The sequence below is a fragment of the Mugil cephalus genome, chromosome 21 (genome assembly GCF_022458985.1).
Source record: "Mugil cephalus isolate CIBA_MC_2020 chromosome 21, CIBA_Mcephalus_1.1, whole genome shotgun sequence".
Taxonomy (NCBI): domain Eukaryota; kingdom Metazoa; phylum Chordata; class Actinopteri; order Mugiliformes; family Mugilidae; genus Mugil; species Mugil cephalus.
In genome coordinates this window covers 1,820,667-1,846,410 of record NC_061790.1, presented here as the reverse complement: position 1 = coordinate 1,846,410, position 25,744 = coordinate 1,820,667, and the positions used below count along the sequence as shown (strand labels likewise).

The 25,744-nt window shown below is 43.0% G+C and overlaps 1 protein-coding gene across 8 annotated transcripts in view; it reads right to left on the bottom strand.

Annotated features, from left to right (window-relative positions):
* myo6a (myosin VIa) overlaps window positions 1–25,744 on the bottom strand; it is a 100,764-nt gene that overhangs the window by 33,686 nt on the left and 41,334 nt on the right. For all 8 annotated transcript variants that reach the window (XM_047574533.1, XM_047574536.1, XM_047574537.1 and 5 more), the window contains exons 13-23: window positions 14,933–15,090; window positions 14,566–14,657; window positions 13,547–13,619; window positions 12,457–12,584; window positions 10,959–11,054; window positions 10,524–10,694; window positions 4,382–4,420; window positions 4,047–4,140; window positions 1,196–1,326; window positions 1,035–1,112; window positions 309–438 (exon numbers count right to left, since the gene is read on the bottom strand). In XM_047574533.1, the coding sequence (XP_047430489.1) occupies window positions 309–438; window positions 1,035–1,112; window positions 1,196–1,326; window positions 4,047–4,140; window positions 4,382–4,420; window positions 10,524–10,694; window positions 10,959–11,054; window positions 12,457–12,584; window positions 13,547–13,619; window positions 14,566–14,657; window positions 14,933–15,090 (1,190 nt within the window). The remainder of the gene's footprint in view (window positions 1–308; window positions 439–1,034; window positions 1,113–1,195; window positions 1,327–4,046; window positions 4,141–4,381; window positions 4,421–10,523; window positions 10,695–10,958; window positions 11,055–12,456; window positions 12,585–13,546; window positions 13,620–14,565; window positions 14,658–14,932; window positions 15,091–25,744) is intronic.

The window sequence follows — 25,744 nt, the reverse complement described above, 5'->3', positions numbered from 1 at the left end:
AGCTACTACGAGCAGGGAGGCTGGGAAGAGCTATATTAGCTGCGAGGCTATGAGGAGCTACTATTAGTTGGGAGGTTTAGATGCTAGGAGGAGCTACTATTAGCTGGGAGGCTAGGAGGAGCTAATATTAGCTGGGAGGTTTAGATGCTAGGGAGAGCTACTATTAGCTGGGAGACTTTCTATCAGTTTTCCAGGTTCAGGTTCATTCAGGTTTTTCACCTCTTCCTGGAACCAAACTATGAATTATCGTTGTTATTCTTGTTGTTATTGTGATGTGATGTGAGATGCTGTGGTCCGACGCTGCTTACGTTTGATGACGGACAGAGAGCACCACTGGACCTTCTTCCAGCGGCTGTGGATGAGCCACTTGTTGACCTTCTTCACCAGCTCTGCCAGATGCTCTGGGTCCGACTTCATGATCTGGTCGAACTCTGCGAACTGGACGGAAAGAAGAGACGGAAAAGCAGGAAGTTTATCGAGCTTCTCTGCAGCAGGATGGACATGTTTCCTGTTTAGCACATACATCAGACAAACAACTAACAAGCGGCACTAAAATACTGAATGTCACGTAGGCAAGCGGCGAGCTAATAATCTCATAATCAGAGTCGACTTATATTTGGGCCAAAACGGTTATTTACAGGAACCATGTGATGTCCACAGGGCAGTGAAGGCATCAGCCCACAGAGCACTTTATATTGTATTTATGTCTTTATTCCTCGGGGCTCCATCCACGGGGCCGGAGGTGCAGTTTGTCCTGAGTAGTGCATCCAGCTCCTCTCTAACTCTCTCATAACGTCGCCCTTGGAAACTCCACGTCGGACCCAAATGTGTTGAATTATTCATCTGAAATAAAAACCCTCATCTATCGGCTCCGCTTCTCTTGAAAATCTCATCTCACCTCCGCAGCCAAAAATGACTAATGGGCTTTGAATCAGATGTTGTTTTTCTCTTTAAGCAGAGCAACACCTTTATGAGTTTGTGCAGCGGGGGGGGGGGGGGGGGGGGGAATAGAGCAGCTCCTCAAAAAGTCTCACCTTCCCAGGACGGAAAAACACTCTGGTCAAACCGAACTTGTAGTCGTTCTCATTGAGTCCGAGGGCTTTGAACAGAGCCTGCAGACGCAGAAACAAACAGATTAACGTAGGAAAAGAGACGTGTTAAAGCGGTGATAAGAGCCGAGGCTCGGGGGGCTGACCTTGCAGAAGAGGCGGGGGTCGAGGCGGGTCAGTTTGGGAGGCATGTACTTCTGGTACATGTTGTAGAGTTCGTGGAAGGGAGCTCTGGAGGGGAAGCCGCCCTGCATCAGGTCCAGCACCGACACCATGCCTGGAGGAAGAGGGGCCCAGAGAGGAGGTCAGGAAAAGAAGCATGATGAAAAACCTCTCACGGTTTTATTGAGCAGACTGATAAATGCTGCTGCTATAAAACAGCTTATTAAGACTTTCCAGACCAAACAAAATCAGTCACAATGGTGCAACAGGAAAAATGTATCAACAAAGAGATTGAGCCTGAAATAAATCAGAAATAGTTCCAAACCAAGGCCTCGTTCAGTAGGAGGTGGATGCTTTGTGTTTCTTTTCTGCAGATGAACCATTCGTAAAAGACGCTGGATGGAACAACAGGTTCAGATTCTGACAGGCAGTCACCAGGTGGTGCATAGTTGGTGCAGAATCGTGCAAAAGGTTGTTTATTGATTCAACTGCAACTGAAATATTCGATCTAGTAACAAAGACAAACCCTTTTCAAATAAAATACACTTTTTGTGAGTTTAAAATCTGATCTTTGAGATACAGAAGCGAGACGTGTTTCCACTTGACTGTACACATATTCAGCACAACACAAAACTGACAACTTGTGCCATTAGACACTGAAGGTCTGACACTGCAAAGTCTGATCCATCTTCATTGGAGGGGAACTCACATGGAACCTAAAACCTGCAAATCCACTGACTCTTAAAGACATAAATGGAGCGGCTGCTGAAAAGCTGACTCTTAATCTGCTGCATGTCAATTAGCGCCATTATTTGTCCGCCTTCCTTTCGTAGCTCATTCAGCTTTGTCGCTTCCCTTTTTTTTTTTTTTTTTGCCTCTGCCGTCTTGTGTTGATGTAGTCATCACTATTCCCCCGAACACATTACATTAATCTGTTGACTCAGAGCGCCGGCAAACAGATGATTTGCCACCTTTGAAGCATTGTTAGTCAGCTCGTTTCTCTCTGAATCCTCACATCAAAGGGCTCATTTTCAAACCACTTCCACCACAGACAGATGCTGCTAATTGGCCTCCATTCATCCTCGCTGCAGAGTCGCAGCCGCTTCTTCACAGCTCGTGACCTCCGCCGAATGTTTTCTCGCGTCATTTGTCCAATCCTCACAACGTGAATCACACTCACGGAGCCATCACAGTCACATCGTACCGACTCTTAGAGTGGTGAAATATGGAATCCATCAAAACGAAGATGCAGCAGAGGCGTCCAAACTGCTGCTCAATGTGCATCGTAGCATTAGCACGTAAAGCTGTTCAACGTAAAAGAGAAGGAGCACACGTCTGGATCTGTGCATGTTTTGGTCATTGGATTTTTGGTTCAGAAAAGGACATTAAAAAAAAAATAAAAATGAGTGGTTATGATGAGCATTTTGTCACAGTTTTCCATCCACTTGCTTTAAAATCAAATCATGATCATTGCATGTATTTTTATCCGGCGTTGCTCTACATCCCATTTTTGGCCCTGGCCTGGCCCTACCAGCAGATCCACTTTAGTTCCTACCACCAGAACCACATTGGTTCCTACCACCTGATCCATTTTAGTTCCTACCACCTGATCCACTTTGGTTCCTACCACCTGATCCACATTGGTTCCTACCACCAGAACCACGTTGGTTCCTACCAGCAGATCCACCATGATGATCCTTAGCAACAATAAACCATATGAATAAAATCAAATATACTGCAGCTTACGACCTTTTTATCATTTAAACTAAAACATTTTTTAGATGCTGTGAATTTCTCACGTCTCCTGAACAAAGATCTGATCTATGAAAAGTGAAGTCGGCTGCATCGTCTCCGTCTGGCTCGCAGCATCTTCAAGGCTTCACGCCCTGGCAGAGACAGCCTGGCTTCATGTTTGTGTTTGTGTGGAGCCGCGAAGCTCGAGGCTTTGTGTTTCCCTGAGAAGCGTCTCGGGCTTAAAAGGCTCCGGTCGGGTAACGCCACGGACGACTGCAACGTTAATCTGTGGCTCCTGCTGCACATGTTGACAAGTCTCAGAGGTCAGCATCGTGCCGACAGATTCCTCAGAGTATCTGTATTCTCCTGCAGCTCCCTCTCTAATATCCTTCCTAGATGTAGACTGTGAAGCTCAAACGAAGCCTCCAGGACAAGTAAGTGAGTGAGTCTTGTGTAGGGATTGTGTTGTCATGTTTTTAATAATGCAGAGACTTTTTTTTTCCTTCTCTGAGTCACTGACGTTATGTTTTTCCTGCAGGTGCATTTCAGAAACACAACGTTTATAAAGGTTTTTCATCTCTCTGGATGTTTTTTCTGTTTCTTAAAGAAGTTTCTTGATATTTTCTACCCTAACCCTGTGAAAGTGTGTCCTTCCTTTTGCTTGACTGTAATATACAACCATTATAAAAGCAATTATTCATAAATAAGAAATATCTACTTCTCCGAATGAGGTTTTAAACATATTTTAACATGATATCTATGAATGTAGAACCTATTTTGGACAATTATCAAATGATACTATTCAACAACAGTTCAGATTTATTCAGTGTAATAAGGATTAGCATCCATAGCGTTGGGTTTTATAGGTCTGTGTGTGGAGAAACAAATGGCTGGAAAACACTGATGCCATGGCATCCATTAGCATCTCCATTAGCGTCGCCATTAGCACCAAACGCCTCAGTGAGACCCGGCTGGTGGAGCAACTAACGTCATCTGAATTAAGACAGACAGACGTCCTCTGAGCTGCAGCTACGCTGTCCAACTCAAACACAAACCTTCACTCATGTGTGAAACGAAGGAGAGTTTGGAGAAAACACTGACCAGAGCACTGGAGCTGGGAGAGAATCTGAGCGCCTTCAAAATGGTGGCTGACCATCTTCAGGTTGGGCTTAATGCAGCGGATGAAGCTGGAGCCCTGGAGGAGGAGGAGGAGGAGGAGGAGGAGGAGGACAACAGAAAATGAGCCAGAGACGTGAACGAGACAGAGAAGTCATTACACCAACAGCAGGACGCGCAGCCTGCATCAGAGATTCATGACATTCATCATGTCTGAATGTGGACATGATGCACCGTGAGTCTGGGGGGAAATAGGAGCTTTATATGTTTGTGTCTCTCAGGAGAAGCTAAGCGCTAACATGGAAGGAACAAACACTGACCGTGCTCCGGAGCTTTTCCAGGAGGATGTTCAGCTGGGTCTGCAGAAAGAAGAAGAATCAGAAAGATTAACAAACCAAACCAATGAGGATCACAGCTGATCCCATTTATGCTGGCGCTGGAGAGAAATCCCTAAATCCTATATGGGATTAAAAAATACTGCTGCGCATCATGAGAAAACATAATAATACACTAAAGGAGTTTCTTCAGTTCCATACATTAACTTCTATATGCATTCAAATGATGTGCCCATTTTCAAATCAGCTACAGTTTATCCTGATGCAGGTTTTGTCCTGATATCTCAGCGTCCCCTGACACATGAGGAAGCACGTAGACGCAGGTTCAGATCTGACCCGGGGCCAATCTGAACGCTAGCGACCAGCTGCAAATACCTGCGCTCGCACCTGGCATTTAAATGCATTCAAATGTCCCCATGCACAGCACTTTAGATCCCATCGCAATTTCACGCTCCGTATGCAAATAAACACAGCCAGCGTTTCCCGCCCTGATGGATCTCTGCTATTGTATCAGAGCGACTCGGGGAGACGATGCACAGTTTGGAACAAGCTGTGAAATCTCTCCGGCTCACAGACGGGTTAAATTACACACCACTATCTGATTCACTGGTTGGTTACTCAAGTTAGAGACAAAGCTCAGATCATGACTGAAATCTGGAAACTTCCATAAGCAGCAGAAATAAAGAACTGGATGACGTAGCTCAGCACAGCAGCCTTGTCCACACCCAATCACTCATATCTAATAATTTAACTCTGTTTTTAGTTCTCAGCTCCAACACCAGTCACATGGACTGATGGTCCGTTCCATTAATACACCCCTGAAGTCGGACTTTCTACACCAGATCAACGTTGAGTTTCCAAGATGGCCGCCCCGTGTGTAAACAGTTACTAGAAGCTCCTGTAATATTCTGTTAATTATCTCTTCTGATTAGTTATGTTGCATTAAATTGGTTTTGTCCACATACATACGTTAAAATGTTGTTAAAGTGTAATTTAAGTTTTTCATGACGTTATATGGGAACTAAAAGCCCATGTTACGCTTCTAGTAAAAAACTCCTGAGTTGGTTCAAGTTATCTGTACTGTAACTTAAATAGCTTAAATTGTTTTTAATTATAGTAATAATATTAGTTTAAAAATTATAAGTTAAAATACTTTAATTTCACTTTTCACTCAAAAAATGTGAATATTGAAGACACCAGGTCAGTAAATGGATGAGAACTAAAAGTCCTTATTAATCCTTAGTGTCCTGTTACAAACCAGAGCCTCCCCTTTTATTTCCTGTTCATCTGATATTATGTGTTTTAGTTTCTGTTGATTACTTTAGTTTATAAAAAGCAGTTTTTGCTGCTGTGTGAAAGGTGACACTTCATTATAGCCTCCACCCACGGCTCAGACTCATGTCCTTTCTTTACAACCCAAAGTTGATCATTTGAAATTTCAAATTAAAGGGTTCCTCTGTGGGAGTAGTTCAGCTGCAGCAGAACATCAGGTAAGAGGTTCTCCACTAAGACTACGACAGAAACCTGATCTGTAACGATGCTTAACTCCACTTCAGTGTCTTTGTGTTGGAGGAATCACTCAGAGAGCGTTGATCTGTGTGGTTTGAAGCAGGAGATGTTGCCGGGGTGAACAACCTTCTGTTCCTGATGAACTTTAACAAAGAGACGCTTCCTGCTCTGTCTGAGTGATCTCAGTGCGCAGGGTCGACACCCGGTCATTCTTCAAGAACCTCAGCGCTGAGCTCCTCAGAACAACTTCTACTTCGTTTGTTCAACGGTTGGATTCTCCGCTCTGAAGCGTTTGACTCTCAGTGATTGTTTTCACCAGCTCAGCGACTACAAACTAAAGGAAATCAAGTTTTCTTCTTTCAGTACTAAGGAACCATCAGTACCAACAGAAGTGAACTCTGATGCTTCCTGCTCTTCTGACCTTTACACAACGTCTCATTAATGGCTCCTTGTATTCTGTGATGCATTATTCAAGCTCATGGTCGCTTCATCTTCTAAGTGGCTGCAGTGAAGAGCATCTGTGAATGCAAACATTAATACATGCATTCTAATGAGGCTGTGTGATGGGAGAAAGTGCCACGGCTACAGTGAGACCTCGTTTGTCCACACGATGCCACATCCTAACGTCACACTAATGTTCCTGGCTGATAATCACGCTAATACATGAGCTAACTGCAGAGGTCTGGCTCAAAGACATGAAGTCATTCTCAATTATTCTTGACCTGCACGATCTAAACATGTTCCAGTTGAGTGGTCTGCAGCTCCGGGCTCAGATTTTCTCCCAGTGTCCACACTTTTATTTTGCAAGGTTTGGATTCACGGAAACAGGAAAAGTCTAGAAAGATGCAACATGAAGACCACGACATTCACGCTCTCAGCCAGAGGTAGTTAGACCATCTGACATCACAGGATGAAATCAAACCTTTAAGACGTTTGTTAGCTGGTTAAATGTTCTAGAAGACAATCTGGAAATAAACCAGGAAAACACTAAATATATTCATTTTAAATCCAGGATACTGACGTTTTTAAAAACTTGAGTCTGACTCTTACAACAACTGCACATAAACACAGACAAAAAACACAGACAATCACATGTCTGAACTAAAATTCAGACACTAACGAGCTAAATGCTTCCAAGGCTCAACCAAGACCTGGATCACTACGTTATCTGAGTCAGATAATAAATTCAAACAGAATTCCTCAGCGCTGCTCACAAAGTCGGGACAATGTCCTGAAAGCATCATTATTCGCCACCTGAAGCTTTTTCATTTTTGCTTTTTTGCGTAAGTGGAGTCAGGCTGGGCTGGAAAACAGTGGGTTCGCCCGTATTTATTCCTCATTAGCCACAGTCATGGGGTCCCTCCACAGAAACCTCTGGATGAGCCTTAATGAGCTGACGAGAGGTTTAAAAAGCCAGTTTAGTGTTCAGACTGTCAGTGTCCTGACAGAAGATGGATGGTGCTGCTCGCCATCAGCGCGGTGAATGTGGTGGAACCAAAGCGGTGGACGTTAAACTCTCGTGTTTGCTTCGTATGTCAGTGAACACTGCTGAGACTAGTTCTACCTGAAGCGTCTCTGGTCAAACTTCGGTTGCTAGTTTCTGCCTGTGTGCAGTGGGCTAAATGCTAGCATGCTAACATGCTATCGTTTGATCGTTTTCATCTTATTCTTAACGAACACATGGGGCTGGTTATAAATCAAAGTAAAGCAGAGATGGTTTCCTTTGTTGTGTTCCAGCTGCTTCGTGGAACGAACCCTATCTCCTACATCTAATAAAGGACAGATAGATCTGCTCTGTCTTCATCCATTTCTCTGTATCAGGACGTATCAGAGAGCCTTACACTACGTCCTTTTATCTGCCGACGTGCAGTGATGAAATAGGAGCACCTGGCCGGTCGGCTTCAAGTCTCGGTTAAAGTTTAAAAGGAGAAAGATTTTTAAACGATATTTTCATTCGCTCGAGGTCTTTTTATCCATTTACCTGATCACAGACATCTCACAGGGCGACAGACTTTATGATGTCTTTATTATTCACCCTGCAGTGATGGGTTCAGACTCGGCCGTGAGCAGATTGAATTATTGGTCATGTCTGGCTGAGCCTTCGGAGCAGGACACGCGTGTTACCATGTCTTCGTTCAGAGAATCGGGACAAAGCCGCGGCGTCTGCTCATAATGAAAAACCTACAGGACCCCCACGGCTCGCAATTTCCCTCCATTGTTGCATCAAGGACGCTGCGTCTTCGTCACCTCCACTGACTCCCATTTATCTCCGCTCATTCTCCGTCTGCCTTCACATCCTCCTCTGCACCTTTCGCACCCTAATCATTTTGCAGATCAGAACACGGAGGTTCAGGAGAAAAGAAATCCATGCGTGTCAAACCCGGACTGGACGACACTAAACATTAAAAGATCAGTATCTGATCTATTGTGAAGAAGAAGAGGCGCCAGCTAAGATCCTCCGGGCCAAACAGATCTGGATCTGGATGAACTCACTGGGAGAGAGTCTACGAGAACAATCTGGCCTGTTTGCAGGTGAAGCCTCCAGATCTCCTCCTATAAAACCGGGTTGAGGCCGATCTTCACGAAGGTTCTGGTTTTCAGCATCGGCTTCAAATAACAGACAGAGATGTTGACTCTGCTGTGTCGGTTCTTCCTCCCGTCGGTGAGTTGTCATGCACCAGCTGTGTGTGAGGATGTAACTCTGCAGGGGAGGACGGTTGTCGGTACAAGCTCGGAGGCGTACGACGCATATAAATCACGTCTTCGCACGCATGAAAGGATGTAATATATGTACATCAAAGGCAGCAGTGGTTCTGTGGATTCCATCAAACAGCAGCTCTCTGCTTTTACCGAGCGCCGGGCTGCTCTCCGGCTCCATGAAACCTGGCGTCCCCGCGGGTTACCTGATGTATTTTTTTTGACTGAGAGGATCCTGGCTTTTGGCTCACCTTGCCGTCGGTTAGGTGACACATTCAGGCACAAATGAAGGTGAGAGGCTGAGATGGATGAGTCACGGTGGAGAGGAATAAAAACTGTCTATAAGTGCAGCTCTTTCTGGGCTTTAAAATGTTCACTGGAACGCTGTGAAACTTCACCTCTGACTGGATCAGGAGAGTGCTCACTGATCGCGTCTTTGTGTTTCCACTCGTTTCCAAAAGTTAGATTTTATTTTAAACTAAAACTGACACTGGTCCGACTTTTTGACTCATTGTACTTAACCCTCAGCAGGAATCTCACTGAAATATGTGGGAACTCTGAATTTCCATCCTATCGAAGGACGTTAACACTCTAGGGTAACATCTTCCTAGCCTCCCAGCTAACAGTAGTTTTTCCTAGCCTCCCAGCTAACAGTAGTTCTTCCTAGCCTCCCAGCTAAGAGTAGCTCTCCCTAGCCTCCCAGCTAACAGTAGCTCTCCCTAGCCTCCCAGCTAACAGTAGCTCTTCCTAGCCTCCCAGCTAATAGTAGCTCTTCCTAGCCTCCCAGCTAACAGTAGCACTTCCTAGCCTGCCAGGGATTCAGCCTCTGATGAAGTCTGGAGCACATCATTAGTTCAAGTCATCTAATGAGAAGGAGCTGATAATGTTCTGGCAGACGTCTTTATCTGTGTCAGTCTGGACTTGTAATTAGCAGACATCTACATCTCTTTAGAGCCGTGCCCTTTCTGCTTCCAGCAAATATGTGAACGCCCCAGACGACCGCTTCTGAATCTAATTTGAGGGATTTTCAAAGTGTTTCCTTAGCCCAAGGCGTTACAGTCTGTACACATTTGGTTTGGTCTCTATAGAAAGGTCCAGACTTCAGTAACAGGGTGTCTGATTAATTAGTGATGAACTAAAATATCTTGTAGGTCAGAGAGTAGAAACCACCCTGATAGTAATGACATCATCCTGGACTCAGTCATCAGTCCGTGGACTAGACCTGGACTAGACCTGGACTAGACCTGGACCAAGAAGTTCTAGAAACACCACAGAGCTCACATGTTCTCCAAAGGTTCTAGTGAAATAGAACCAGGTCCATTCTCCATTTGGACATTTGGATCAAACCAAAGAACCCAAAGTTTTTCCTCCACGTTGGGTTTTTACCTCTTAAATTGAATCTGGCTCCAAAATCCTACTGATTCACTACAGGAGGCAACGTACACACAATTCAACCAATTCACTCAGTCCAGAAGAAGATTTCCTCCGTGTTGTTCATGCATGTAACTCCCCAGGGAAACCAGTCACCAAGGCTACATGCTACATACAAATTCTAAGCTAACTTTAAAAACAATATGTCTGTACTGCATTTGTCATCTGAAGAAGCAGCAGCTTAAGACCAGTTAGATCGAAAAAGGACCAAAAATGAGGCACAAATCTCAGATTCTGTCAGGCCAGTCGCCAGGCGGTGGATAGTTCCTGCAGTATTGTGTAGATAGAGGAGGGTGACACTGACTGAAGCGCCCCTAAATAATATGGTGCTGTATTTTTATTGATTTATTTGCAAACGAGTAGAAAAATAAATACAGTGATACCATAAGAATTTTGATAAATACAGTGATATATATTTTCAGTCATAGAGCCCAGTTCCAGCTGAGGACACAAATCACTTCAATAAAGAAACTGTGAAAACTCTCCTCACCTTAAACTTGTTGCCGACGCTGATGAAGCTGAGCTTTCCGGCCTTCTGCTTGACGTCCTTACTGTTGTTGGAGTTTTCAAACAGCTCACGGACGAACCGGTCCTTGGACTCGCTGACCAGACACGCCAGGGACATGTGCAGGGCGTCATTGTTCTTCTCCACAAACTTGGTCTGAAACGTTTTCAGACAGAATTCAGCGACACACGTCGTCTGCTCGTCTTCACTGCTCATCCACGGAAACACTTCCATTTCACTTTCATGTTTTCATAATTCATTGAAAATCTCCTCACTCTCAGTTTCCCCAGAATCTCATCTAATCTGAACGGTCACTTGCTTTCATGTCAAAAGCTGCGGTCAGGAGCGTTTTCTGCAGCCCAGCGATCAAAGAAAAAGAAATAAATTATTTTGTGTGACATTAATTTCAAAGAAACGCACCGTCTCATAGCACACGGCTCCTGCAAAGTGCCTGATAATAAATCCTTCATCGTCCCTCACGTTCCGGTGGACCGCCAGCTTAGACTTCCTGGGTATCTGGAGAAAAAGGAGGAGGAAAAACTCCATTGATCACATGTGTGGACATGAGTGGGCTGCACACGCTCAATAAACCGCTCTCTGAGAGTTCCTGCCTATTTTCCATTTACAGTGGCAGGCTAATTCCCAGCCCTGTCAATCACTGGCTCCTGGAAATGAAGATTAAGATTTGGTGTCGGTAATTTAACTGTCAGCGACCACGTGACTGAGCTCTGAGCTGAGCCGGCATCAGCGGGAAAGAAAAATCTGTCACTCTGGAATAAAAACACTGCAATTAGTGAGTTTCCAAGTAACGGTACGAGGACCCAGCTACAGTTTGTCAATCAATGGAGTCGTCAGATGGAGCCAATTGATTTTTAAGCAAAACTTCCAAATATTTACATGTTGACACCTCTCACATATGAAGGTTTATCGCAGTCAAAGGGACCTATTTTGCTCAGAATGCTGCTCAGAAAGAAGCAGGAGCCCTTTTTAAACAGCAGAGGGCGCAATCTAGGTTAGCGCTAGCATGTTCGACATCGTACGTCACTGTCAGGTATTCAGAAAACATCCCAAACTAGGAACATGTTCAAGTCTTAGTTTGTTTATTTGAAGAGATTTATATGTATTATTCATTCATTTATAGTTGATGTAGTCGATGTGGATTTATTTTAACTTAGTGGTAGTTCTGCTCTTTGCTCTTTTATTTGGCAAAGGTGTATTATTATTATTATTATTATTGTTATTATTATTATTTTTAGCAAATTTTGATATTTCAGACTCAATTAAATTGTTACCATCAAGGGACAAAAGTGTCCTCCTAAAAATATCACATATTAATATTTTTCTTACATAAATGTAAGAACTTTTTCTTTTTCTTACATAAATCTTTAAATCCACTTCAGTCCTAATCATATATCCCAAACATTTGATTAATTTTTGACTTTATATATCAGTGTTTGTGATGGCCTCACATATTTTTCGAAAAAGAAAGAAAAAAACACACAAAAATTGAAACACACTTTGCACTGCAAAAAAAATTTGATTATTGAAAATGTCTAAATTTTGTCTGATTAATGTTACATGTATGATTCGTGCGGATATCGGATCGATATCGGTATTGGCCAATACTCAAGGCTGCAGTATCGCTATCGGAAGTAAAACAGTTGTATTGGGACACAGGTTTCATCAAAGTGTACCACAATGGGTTTTACCTCTTGAATGGATATCTGGAAACAAAATGCTTTTTTAAATTTACATAATTTACATTATCAAATGATGAGAACCAGCCTATGTGATGGAGAACTAAATGACAAACATTCAGAGAAGCAAACTAAAGGTTTAAAATCTGGCGTGAACACGTTAAACTTCTGTGAAACGTCTCCTGGGAGTTGGAGTTGTAAATCTGTCCAGTTTGACTCACAGTCAGACGGAAGTGGTTCTTGTGTTTGTTGTGCACGGTGTCGGTGAAGTGCTGGTCGCTGGGCTGAGGTAGACGGTTCTCTTCGTCCAGGATGTCCAGGATACCGACCAGCTTCGCCTCCACCAGGTCTGCAGACGGATTCATTAAAGGAGATTAAAGCTTCATACGAGTCTGACCTGATCCCACCAGAACTGTTCATAACCAGTTCATCTAATTAGGATTATTATGACATTAATATCACCTTTTTATCCATTTATGACAGTTTGGTGACCAGGTTTTATTTTATTAGTATCGTCAGTAAAGAAAATCTCCAGGTTCAGTGACGAACTTCAGACCATTTAACGGAACAAAAAAACACATTCAGGATGATTTAGATAGAAAATTTAACACGTTAAAACCAGTTCATCCACCTCCTCATCCATTCATCCACCTCCTCATCCATTCATTCACCTCCTCATCCATTCATCTACCTCCTCATCCATCCATCTACCTCCTCATCCATTCATCTACCTCCTCATCCATTCATCCACCTCCTCATCCATTCATCCACCTCCTCATCCATTCATCCACCTCCTCATCCATCCATCCACCTCCTCATCCATTCAACTACCTCCTCATCCATCCATCCACCTCCTCATCCATCCATCCACCTCCTCATTCATCCACCTCCTCATCCATTCATCCACCTCCTCATCCATCCATTCACCTCCTCATCCATCCATCCACCTCCTCATCCATCCATCCACCTCCTCATCCATCCATCCACCTCCTCATCCATCCATCCACCTCCTCATCCATTCATCCACCTCCTCATCCATCCATCCACCCCCTCATCCATCCATCTATCTGTTCGTGCATCCATTCATTCATTCATTGACCCCCCTGATTATGTCTGCATTCTGGGGCCAGTGGATGAAATCACTTTATGAACCTTTTATCGTAATAAATAAGTAAAATAATTTTCCCAGCGAAGGCGTTAAAAGGTTAAAAGGACTTTGTGATGTTGAAGATGAATAAACAAGCACAAATAAAGATTATTTATGACGTGAAGGAGGGACAGTCGTAGGACAGAGTCGTCCTCTTGTCTCACCTATACAGTCCTGGTTGTCGACGTAGTGAACCTCATTGACTCCGAGCCCCTCCCTCTGGTACAACTCTTGCTCCTGAAATCGAGACATTTCCAAATGAGAAGCGACATTCACGGCGTCCGTCTAACGAGGACGGAGACGAGCTCTGTCTGGGGGGTGGTCTACTGTTACACGCTTAAAGCAGAACGAGGGCGTAAAGGTTGAGGTTTGCAAATGAGGAGTTTTGAGGTAAAATGACACAAGTGACATTTTAAAAAGTTGGTACAAAACGGTCAAGGAGAAGCAGCACAAGTCAAACGTGAAGAACTTCAGGAAGGTTGAGATCAGATGATGTGATTTTAGATTTTTAGATTTAATCTGAACTATTATCACCTCAAGGACGCGGCCGAGAAGAAATTATTTTCTCATAAACACTCAGAGTTTCTCTATTTTTTCAAATTAAAAACATTGTTTTTGTTTTTTTTCTTTATTCTATTTCAGATCCACGTTAGTTTCTCTTCCCGAGCTCCACATACGACAAAGTTTTACAAAAGCATCAAGTATCACACAGACATCTGAACCAAATCAAAAACAAAACCACACAGATGTCAATTAATTAATTAAAAACATCTTATTTCCTCAGAGTCAGTGCTTTTTAGTCTCTCTTCTTCAAACTTGCCTCTGAGCTTTGGGAAATTAATACTTTTATTCAAAAATAAGAAACTCCACAATTTACTGGCAACATAAGAAAACAACTGTAGCCACAGCGCACATTAATTACACTAGTGAGTGAACTGTAACTGCTGTAAACCTCGTCCTCATGAAGGTTCAGGTGTTTAACGTTAGAGCTGTTTAATAACAGATGTGTTTTCACTGTGGAGGCTGTGGTTTGCAGCTTGTTCCAAAATACACATCATCTCCTCAAGTCAGTCCTGTTTTAACAACAAATTCAACAATGACCATCCAGGTGAATCAGCACCTTTCTACTTTCTACTTCTACGATTTAGACCAAACGAAGCGAGTGTTTGCACGGTGTCCTCACCTCTTTCAGGATGCGCTCGTTGAAGAACTGCTGCAGTTTCTCGTTACAGTAGTTGATGCAGAATTGCTCGAAGCTGTTGTGCTCAAAGTATTCTGCAAAAGAAAAGAAGTCGCAAACGAATGCTCAGTTAAAAAGGAAACGTGCACAGAAAAAGGTGTAAAATAAACTCACCATTAAACCATTAAAGACGCTAGACGTACTTTATGCTAAAGCTGCTCCTTTAACAGAAATGTATTTGTCTTTTAACACGTTTTAAACAAACAGCCTGAAGATGTTTTCAGATCCACACTTTTAACCCTAGAAATGAAAGTTTTTGTTTAACTTATTTAGCGTCTAATGGAGCAGACTAAGACTAGGACTCACTGACCGAAGCCGGCGATGTCCAGGACGCCAATGAAGTTGGCGGAGGAGTCGAAGGGGAAGCACTGGTTGACTCTGGTCACCACGTGGTCGAACAGGCGGCTGTACACGGCCTTCGCCAACGCGTCCCGAGCGTTGTTGGCCTGCTCCACCTTCAGCGGCACTCTGACAAAGACACAAAAACCAACAGGTCAATATGGCGTGAAGAGTCCGTGGTGATCTGATGGTAGAGAAGGACCAGGTTCTCATCAGGGTCAGTGTATATACAAAAAAAACATCAGCTAAAAAGTTTCCTCCAGTTACAGCTAGTTTTTTATTTCACTTTTAATTCACAGAAGAACAAAAACACTTTCTAGGAGATCTGCTGGTTGCTGCAGAGAAACGTTTGCAGACATCCAGGACCTGCCTCAGACCTCAGCACTTTGTTCTCACAACAATCTGTTTTCATGCTCTAGTTCAGTGCTTCTCAAACCTTTTTGGTCATTCCCCACTTTGAACTATTTTTCATGCCCCACCTGCTACAATCACACCAACAAAAGTCCAGACAAATTTTTAAAGTTTTTGAACAAACACAAGTGAAACAAAAATCAAAAACACCAAATAACACAATGTTCAAAAGGAAATAATAGTGCAGTTGTGCCATCGCTCGCTTCAAAATCAAAAGTCAAAAGTACAGGAAATAATGAAACACTGTTTTAGTCATTTGCAATGAAAGAAAACAACAAAGCAAATCGTTTTGTCAGGGCAGGTGAGAACGTTAATTTGCTGAGAAGCCCATGTCACAGAGATAAGATGTGGAAGAAGGTAGAGAACGCTGACAGTTCTCTAAATCTGGATTTCCATGCATCCATTCAGGTCAGTGTGAGTGTTTCCACTAAAAATACACACTTGATGCTTGGAAATCACATTAACACAAGTAGATCGAATCGTTCAGGCAGGAAGTCGCATTAAATTGAATATTTCCTGCCTCGTGTGGCGCCTCACATGTCATGTCTACATTCCCCGCCAGTGGAACGTCGCCCACACTTTGAGAAGCACTGATCTAGTTAAATACATACAGATAGTGGCCTAAATAATGAGTGGAAACATTCATCTGTCACTTAAGGATATTCAGGCGGTTGTGAAGGAGCTGGGCTTGCATGGCTTTCCAAGCAGATAATTGTGTAACTGTGGGCAGGATGAACCCAGACAGGGTGTGAGGTAGTGGCCATGAAGTGGTGACAGAAACCACAACCAGCAGGGAGCTCTGTGCAGCTCTACTGTAATTGCTTCTGACTGCGGTTCAATAGCAGCAGACAAAAGTAGTGACCCGATCACGGGGCCAAGATAAAACGTTCCACATTAATCTGCTGCCAGGCTTCAGCTCCGGACGCCACCTCAGCTCCACTGCAGAGAACTCAAGGACACACGGAGGAAAGACTCCACAGCAGAGGAGCTTCCCGAGCTCCGAATAACTGCTCCTCCTCTACAATCATCTCCTCCACACACAAGCGGGAAAAGCATCTGGCTCTGATCTCTGCAGGTGTCCAACATATTATCCTGTGATAGGACGACGTGCAGCGTGAAGGGCAGACCCCCCGACGCTGTAATCTGTAATTTACTTCAGCATCTGTGCTGCTCTATCTGCAGAATTCAACATCCAATATATGACATGTAAACAGCGTCTGATCACAGCGGAATTCATTCTGCAGGATAAAACCCAAACATACAGCGGGACACGTAAAGAGAAGAAGAACCAGGACCCTAAAGAACCGTGAAAACTAATGGATGTGTCTTTATTTAATTTATCCTCTGAGATGTTTCTGTCTCAGCAGTGACGTTCCTCTGAGGACGGAAGATTCCAGCGTCTAAAATAAAGGAGAATTTAACGTATGAGAGACTTTCCAGGTTGTTCTTAAATCTGGATCATCTCCCCAAGTCAACAACAATCTGGTTCTGGTGCCAGTGAGTGTTTAATTAGCTTAGCCTCCTTAGCTCTATAGCTGCATGGATGGAAATGAACCTTCAACATGTCTCAGACCAAACGTTTGTCTAAAGTTTGTCTGGACTTCACCTCTAAAGATGCAACAAGGAGGAAACACCTGGAATTAGATCCAACATCTAATCACACATAGCAGTAGCATTAGCATAGCATTTTATTAAAAGAGCAGAAATGTAATGTCTCTGATGCTTCACAGGATCATTATGATGGTTTATTTCACATTGGTTCATTTATTTCTTAGTCTTAGTTGTATTAATATTATTTAAATTAATATTCTGTTGAACTTGTATGTCACAAAATTACCACATGGTGGCGTTGCTGCTAATTTACACACAACCTGAGATCAGATCTCCGGTGCTGGCTGGGGACACATGTGGAGACACCTTTTAATTAATTGGTCTCAGAGTTGAAACCTTCGGTGTGGCCACTTCTCCAGGATCCTCCTGAAACACGACGAGGTCCGATGCACTTTTTAAAAGCTAAATGTTGATTTGCTGAACTCGTTTCCTTTCTACTGCACTTTAAAGAAGGAAGTTAACAGATGAATAAACTCGTCCTCGCGTCACCTTCGCTGCTTTAAGCCTCCACACACACGCTGTGTACTTCTTCTACTTTAATTCAGACAGCTGTGTTTACTTGACACGTACGTTCAGCCAAGTGAAAGGAGCCGTTTTACACGGAGAAAAACAGAATGAAAAGAAAACTGCCGCCGCTTGGTTAACCTTTACTTGATTTGATCTTTAAAATACAGAAAATCAGGCTTTTCCTTTTACGCCTGGTTTAACGGTGTGTTTTCTGAATGAAAACACACTCTATCAATGATTGGTGGATTTTACACATTTTGACTGGAACCTCCAGTCCCTCCAGTCTTTTAGAGTCCCAGGTGATCTGACAGTGGAGCAGGATGGTCTCAGCCATGTGGGTCAATGTAGATCCGAATATCTTTTTAACAAAGACATAAAAATGTGCGTTACATTAAAACTATTTAATAGTAAATACAAACAACCAGTCTGGGTCAGTTATAAGGAACTGGACGGATAATTAAATACTTTTTATTTTGTTAGTACGTTTATAATCACGGATCTGTTTCATACTGAAGTTGAATGTTTAAAGACCAAAAAGGTTTAAGTTCTCATGGATCTCAAGTGTCATGTGACTTTCAGGTGGACCCGGTGTCCTCATATGGGGACATTATGTCTTAGGTTTGCTTTATTTAGACTTGTTGTCTTCTTAAAGAGACACTTTTGTCTTGTTAGCGAAGGGTAAACACACTTATTTATTTATGCTTATTAACTTTTCTAGTTTGACACGACATGCACATTTAACAAATTCATAAGTACACGTTTGAGGACGTCGGGATCGTTTACAGTTTTATATTTTAGTTCACACTGGCGACTTTAATTAAAATATACACTGAGAGAATCCCTGTGTCCACATCAGGTCTTTCAAAACAGTTCCAAACAAATGGTTGCGTCTCAGAAGGTTAAAGACCAACTGAAGACATCTTCAAGAAACTGTTCATATGTCCTTGTTTCAGTTGTACTTGTAGGACAACGGGCGGATGATTGACGAAGCGCTAATCGCCGGGCGGTGTAAAAATGAAACCGATCAATAAATCAGCAGTGAGTCAAAGTTGCAGACCCCAAAACCTGACGTGTCTCCTCCTCATCACTGCTGCAGCGCCTCAACCTTCACCCCTGTCCTCCCCGCACAGCCGGCCATGTTTAATTCATGCTTCCGCCTCCTCAGAGCCAGAGGTTTTAATGCCGCAGTGAGGCGCTCTCATTTAAAAACCAACAGGTCTAAATGCCAGGGCAGCATAATGTCAGAACACTAATCGTACAACTATCCTAATATGTATTCCCTGGGAGGCTCCGCGGTGACTGTTTTATTATTTTATTCCCCTCCTCTCTCGGTGTAATTACTGATGTCGTCTTGTGTAGAAACTGTTTCCTCTGAAGACGCCGTCGCTCTACAGCTGCTGCTCGGCTCAGTCCTCAGAGACGTCACATGGGACGACAAAACAGACGCCAAGTTCGACTTTTTGTGACTTCAGCCAAGTCTGAGTCAGCACTAAGCTTCCACTGAGTCATACACAACTCCTGCATCAGACACGACAACGCTGCTCTAAGTCGGGCCTCAACCCCGCACTGAGCAGCATAGGAACAGGTCACGGAAACACCTGCTGCCCAACAGAAGCATAAAAATCCCAGAGCGCTGCCGACCTCCAACTTAATGTTGAATATCAGTAATTTAACATGTCTGTCAGTAATTTAACATGTCTGTGTGCATGTGATCGTAAAGAAGAATATCTTATTTTATTTATTTAAATACATAAAGATGCAATTTACTGCTCAACAAGTTCTTGGCTTGGAGCCGATTCAGAACCACTGGAGATTTAATGACGTCAGAATTTATCCTCACAACTTTTACTCCTCAGATTTATTTGTCGATCGATGACTGATATTTCTTCGGTGTTGACGCCTCAGCTGAACACATTTTAACAAGTATTCGCAATAAACACTAAAACTTTGAAGGGGAGTTTGCCGATAGAAAAGTTTGCAAACATTCCTTTAAATTTTAAGGATGTTTTATGTCCAATAATGACACATAACTCGCACATCACGACTTCAAATCACAAACTAAATGAAAGAAAAATTAGCAACTAATGCATTTGTCATCATTTAATATTGTATGGAGGGCCAGTATGTGATGTCACAGCTAGTGCAAACCCCCCAGAACAACATACGTATCCTGTTGTTCTGACTGGTATTTGGACTCTCCAGCTGCATGGAAACATATTTTATTCTGAAATCCAGATTCAGAATTACCAGACTCAACTGTTAAGGAACCGATAAGAGAATCGACAGAGAATTCGACTGATTGGCTGAATTAGTTTTGATAAAATCCAATGGATACCCGTCTCTATCAGCAAGCAGATTCTGCCTCTAAGTGTTGAATAAATCCTTCTATGACGATGACACGTCACCAATCCGAGCCTTCAGAAACAGCGGAAGCTTTAACAGCATCCAGAGCAGAGGATTTCTGCCCGATGTGTCCCACCGACGTTCCTGCAGGTTTGTTTAATGGAACACCTGTCTGCCAGTTTGATGGACTGATCCCCCTCGACTTCCACAAGCCGTTAACTACCGACCTCACCTGGCAAGGTCGCCATGAATCTGGCATCGCCCATTTCCTCTTGGCCCCCACTCTCGTTATTCCTCTCTCCTCTTTGTCTGAAATTACACTCGTGATAGATGCTCCCACAGAGTGCTAGGTCTATCTGGGGTTTCACATCTCTGTCTCCTTTTCCCCATCACTCTTTCTCTTTCTCCACCTTTAACTCCAGCCGACACTTGGTCCGCCGTCACTCTTCTCTCGATTTTCTTCCCACTCCGTCTTTCTCTACTTTCTCACACAGAAACACTTTAGGCCTCTTCACTTTACTTTGTCCCACTCATCATTTCCCCAATGAAGAGACACAAATTCTATTTTTTTTGACAGATGTGGAAGTGAACTAATGGAAACTTGGAGTCAAGATCAGATTGTGCTGTTTCAGGCTTTTGCTAAACCATTTCGGGGCAGAGTAACGAAGCGGTGATAGATGTCTGGATTCAATGATGAACGACGTCAAAGAGAACAAACCAAAGAAGGAAAACCGCTGCCAGAAATGTAATTGAGTAATTTTAAATTGGTTCAGGAACTATTTGAACTAATTTTTAGCAAACTGGACATGAATGAAAGTTGGCAGATGTTTTGTTGACCCGTCCATCACCCTGACCTCCTCCCTCAGCAGACTCAGTGTCTCCCTCTAGAGGCCTTTGTCACTTTAAGGTGTTTACGATCATGCATCTTTTTTCTTTCTGTTCCCACAGAGAAACTTTTACCCTCGAACCTTTCGACAAAACCACAATTTCATTAAACGTCCCTGCTCCTCTGAGAGTCGTCTCCGGAGTTTTCAGCTTTCCCATTAAATTCTAAATGTCAAATATATTTTGTTTTGGCAAATCGACCTGTTTCTCCGGCTAATTTAGTTTGTGGTAACATGCCGAGGAGGCAGAAATAGAAAAACAGAGGAAGAAGCAGAAGCTGAGTGCAAAGTCAGCGCTCTCTCTCAATGAATGAGTCCTTATTTTTCTTTAAATCCATTTTTGCGTTTTTTTTTTCTTTTTTTAGTACTGCGGTATCTTGGGTATAATTAGTAGTAGGGAATTACTGCAACGGCCTGAACAATGGCCTCAATATCGGACAACAACTCTGATTATAGGACAAATCCCAAGTGATTTGGAACTTTTTGAGGACACTCGTCCAGTTGGGAAAGTTTCTCTGAGATGCCATTAATCAAAGGGTTTCTCTCCTCTAAAATATGTAAAACTCACATCTGTCAAGGCGACAAACCTCCGATATTAACGTTCTGCATGAGACTCAAAAACACATTCGTGAACAGTTGGTCACTTCTTGGTCAGTTTTGACAGCGCTAGCCCTCGGATGCTCTCCACTAGCGTAACGTCTCATTAAGCGTCTCTCAGGGGAAGCCGGAATGATGCGACAGCACAAGTGCAAGCCTGCTGTTAATGGCCGCCCGAAAGCAAAGTGTGTGACCTTGTGTGCGTTCGACTGCCAGCGAGGAAAATAAATTATCTTGTTAACAAGAGTGAAACATCTTCTGACTTCTTCACAGCACAAATGGCCTCGTTGGGCCTTGAAAGCAGCGGCCGGCAGCGTGCGATGAGTCAGTTTGTTGACTCGTAATTAGCTCGGCTTCGAGTTCATTATGCTTTTACAGCGCAATTTGTTTGAATTGTTCTGAGTTCCGTGTCATGATGCAAATGTGTTCTTTCAGTCTGAGTCACGGTGACCAGATATGACTTCCTGACGAAGGAATGTGACTCTTTGCAGTAAATTTAGAAACACTATGAGTAATGAGTCTGTGGAAGTTCAGCGATAGGTGACGGTGGGTTTTTGTCTTGAGACTTTCTGATGAACCGTCGCCTAAAATACGAGGGATTTAAAATGTTCACTGTTTCTCTCTGAGTCTAATAAATGGTGGCGAAGTTTTGGCTTTGGATGAATTCTGATCATTATACTTGTCCAATCCTGTACAAATATACTTTATGATGATGACTCCCATATTCATTATTCACTTCACTTTAAGGTCTCACTCATCATTTCCCCAATAAAAAGACAAAAATTATCCTTTGTGACAGCAAAGCGAAGATAACTTCTCTTTTAGTCATTTAGTTAACCACTTTGAGGCGTCTTATCCAAATAATAAAAACTCAATTTAGCAGCAATAAAGCAACACAAATGTATTCCCACTCTTGCTCCCACCAGACAAATGAGAGTAATGTGAGTAAGTGAAGAATGTACCGACATTGGGGGAAACTAAACAACCCATCTTTAAACGCATGGTCCAACACAGGAGACCCAGTTCATCAGGGAGCGACTCAGCAGTCCACCTCCACCTGGAGGACAAGGGACACTCCTTTGAAGATACCAACGTCAAAGTCCTGGCCAGAGAGGACAGATGGTTTGAGAGAGGAGTTAAGGAAGCCATCTATGTCAAAGTGGAGAAACCTTCTCTAAACAGAGGAGGTGGACTGAGATTTAATTTACCATATATTTATAATTCAGTTTTGACTTCTGTCCCCAAGAAGTTTCAACAACATTCACACCTTGAGCCTCCAGGCTCCCATTGACAATAGCTTCGTCAGAGCTCCATTCATAGGGTTAGTAGCCCAGGCACCACCACCCCCTTTCAACAACAGGTAAGTACCAGCCATTATGGAAATAGTGCCCCTAGTTTCTGGTCAAGCAAGTGTCTGGTGGGTGTAGATTTAAACCTCAATTTCCCACTAGTTTATCAGAACTGCCCATTGCCAGTTCCCTTTATTCAACACCTTTTGGGTTTCCACAATCTGGATGACTGAGAACCTTCACAGACATATTCCCTCTCTCTTTTAGCTCAGTTTTTGGTCTCTACAGCTGGTAAATGTTGCACCGTCTTCACCTGCTGATCTTTAATTGTTGGACCCTTTGGGATTGGGCAGGTTCTTTTTCCCACGGTGGATATACTCGGCTGGTGAAAGGTCTTAGACTAGCATCAGTCTCCTCTGGTATAGTTGGTCAGGGCTGAATTCGACAGATATAGATAAGATAAAGACCCAAAGCTTTAATCCAAGCTCTACCAGAACTACCTCAGGATAAAACTAGTTGGAAAGCTTGAAACCATGGAGTGGACCATGGCCCAGTCTCTAGACTTTAACCCCATGGAGCTGGTTTGGGATGAACTGGACAGAAGAGTGAAGGCAAAGCTCAATACAAGTGACACACATTACTGGGAACTACTGCGACAAAGCTAAGAAGAACTCTCTGAAAAATATTTGATTTCCATTTTAGATTGTGTTGAATCAGCCAAATATGGTGACTGTGATGAGTCCAAAGTTTAGAATAGATTTTGGGTTATATATTAATTCCATGATTATTTTTTGTGCTTTCATTTCAGAGTAAAATGAGGCATTAAATTGCTACATTTCATTAAAAGTAATGGGGTGTTTTAAAACTTTTGACCAGTAGTGTGTGTATATCTATATAAGAACCGCAAAGTTATGTCACAGCAAAAGTCTTTGTTAATAAATGAACGATGTCTCAGTCCACAGTGCTAATGGACTTCCTCACACATAAATGCTTTTTCTGATCTCTCGTGGAGTTTTTTTCCATTGGCTGGGAAAGAGTCATTATTTCCACTACACAGAGTTAAATAAACAGTGAAGTTCAAAGAAAATTAGACACCATCAAAGTGTTAGGTAACGGCAGAGAGAAGGGTACAGCCGACCGATGTCTGCTTTTAGCCTGAACTCTTAAAGCCCCTGATTGTTTCTCAGCTCGGCCTGAACGAACACCATCTGAAAGCCACTCGCCTCAATTTCAAGCCTCCCACGCTAACGCTTATTTCTGCTCTTTCATCTGAGCCGCTGCAGACGAGTTAAAATCAGAGCCCATGCCGGTCAGGTTCCACAAAACCCGATCAGACATCTGTACCGCAGCATCCCAGCATGTCAATGAAAGGAGACCAAAATAAAATGGTCACCTCTGGATATTACAGACAGACCGAACCTTAATGTTCCCAAAGCAAAACAGACGGGTGTGAAAACACGTGTGAAGCTTCCAGAGTTTGTTTTTAGGAGGCAGATGGTGGAAGGAGTGAAAAACGGACGGCAAAAAAAATCACTCACAACCCGTTTATTCTCTCCATTAAGGCCAAAAAGAAAAACCGTTTTGACTGCAGACTTTGTGGTGGTAGGAGATGGTTGGATGGTTTGAGGGATGAGGAGGAGCTGCACACAAACAACTAATTCACTAGAAAATGAAGCTTTAAAGTCCAGACGCAACAGTAGTAACTTTAGAGGCTAATCGATAATCTGCTGAAATAAGATGCTCCAGGATGTTCTGACAATAATTCACCAGAATCACACGAACAAAGCAACGTCTGATGTTTTAAGGTGTATTTCTATAAAGAAGGAGTCTCGTAACGGAAACTCTCCATCTGGTTGGTGTTTCAACCAGGAGCACAGTCAGTTCCCAAAGGAGAGATTCCAGACCAACTTTCCCTAGACACAGGTTTCTGTTCAGCTGAACATCAGGCTCTTGGATACGTTCAGACAGGATCTGGAAATGTTCCAGAGCAGCAGAGTCGGCTGCTTGAACGACACTTTCATGACAAAACAACGATGAATATCCTCTTCGTCTCCACCAGTGCTCCACGGCACACGGTTCATCCCCTGTGTTTAATTACCCAACAAAGACAGAGCTTTCCAGCTTTGGGTAAACTCTCAGAATTCATATCTTTAACTTCTGAGAAAGTTTTGCAGCCTTTTTAAAAACTGAATATTTTGTTCAACTTTTCCCTGTTTGTAAAAGAAACATCAACGAGAGAGTCCTCCAACCAATCAGTCAGAGACATTTAACTGGAAACTAAGTCAGTGTCAATGGTAGCAAGTCAGTTTCAATATCTCATTTTCAAACTTGTGTACCGCTACTGATGTTCTGATGATGAGGAGAATCACATCTACTGGAAACAGAAGAAGAAGAAGAAGAAGAAGAAGGGATGGATTTCAGCTTTGGTCCATGTTTGTTTTTCTGACTCCATCTTTATCCCTCTTGAAAACTAGTTATTTATAAGTAGATGATAACAACCAGAACCTCTACACCTCATCCATCTAAACTCTTCGTCCTCCTTATTTTACCTCATTGATGTGTGACATTGGAGCAGTTTCTGTTTAATTCTGAATTTAATTTAAAGGTCTGCATCCACATGTCAGTCAAAGCATACTGGTGGATATGAATCTCTATGAATCTCTAAACTTTATCGCCTCCGGTACCGAGAGGTCGGCTCGGCGTCGCGTTACGCTCGACGACAGTCAGATCCATACCGCTGCTCATTTATATAAGAATTTCACACGTTATCGCTGTAATTTCACACTCGGTGTCAGGGGATAAAAACGAGAACAGTGGGTGAATCCCAGAGAGGCGGCCGGCTGGAGGCCTGCCAACCCGACTGCATCACCTAAGCTGGTTATTTATTTGGAGGGCGAGAGACGGCAGATATCTGGCTCATGTGTTGGCTTTAGGAACACAAATCTAATCATGTGTTAGACAATAAAACAAACTCAAAGAGGCGTTCATTGTGTCTCCATGCAAGTGTTTTGTTTAGCGCGAATGGAGGAAGGAAAAGAGGCGAAGAAGAGGAGATTAAACTTTGGTTTAGATCCATGAAGATTCTTTATTCTTGTAACGTATCGTAAACACACCCCTAAGGTTTACGCTCAGGTGTCCTGG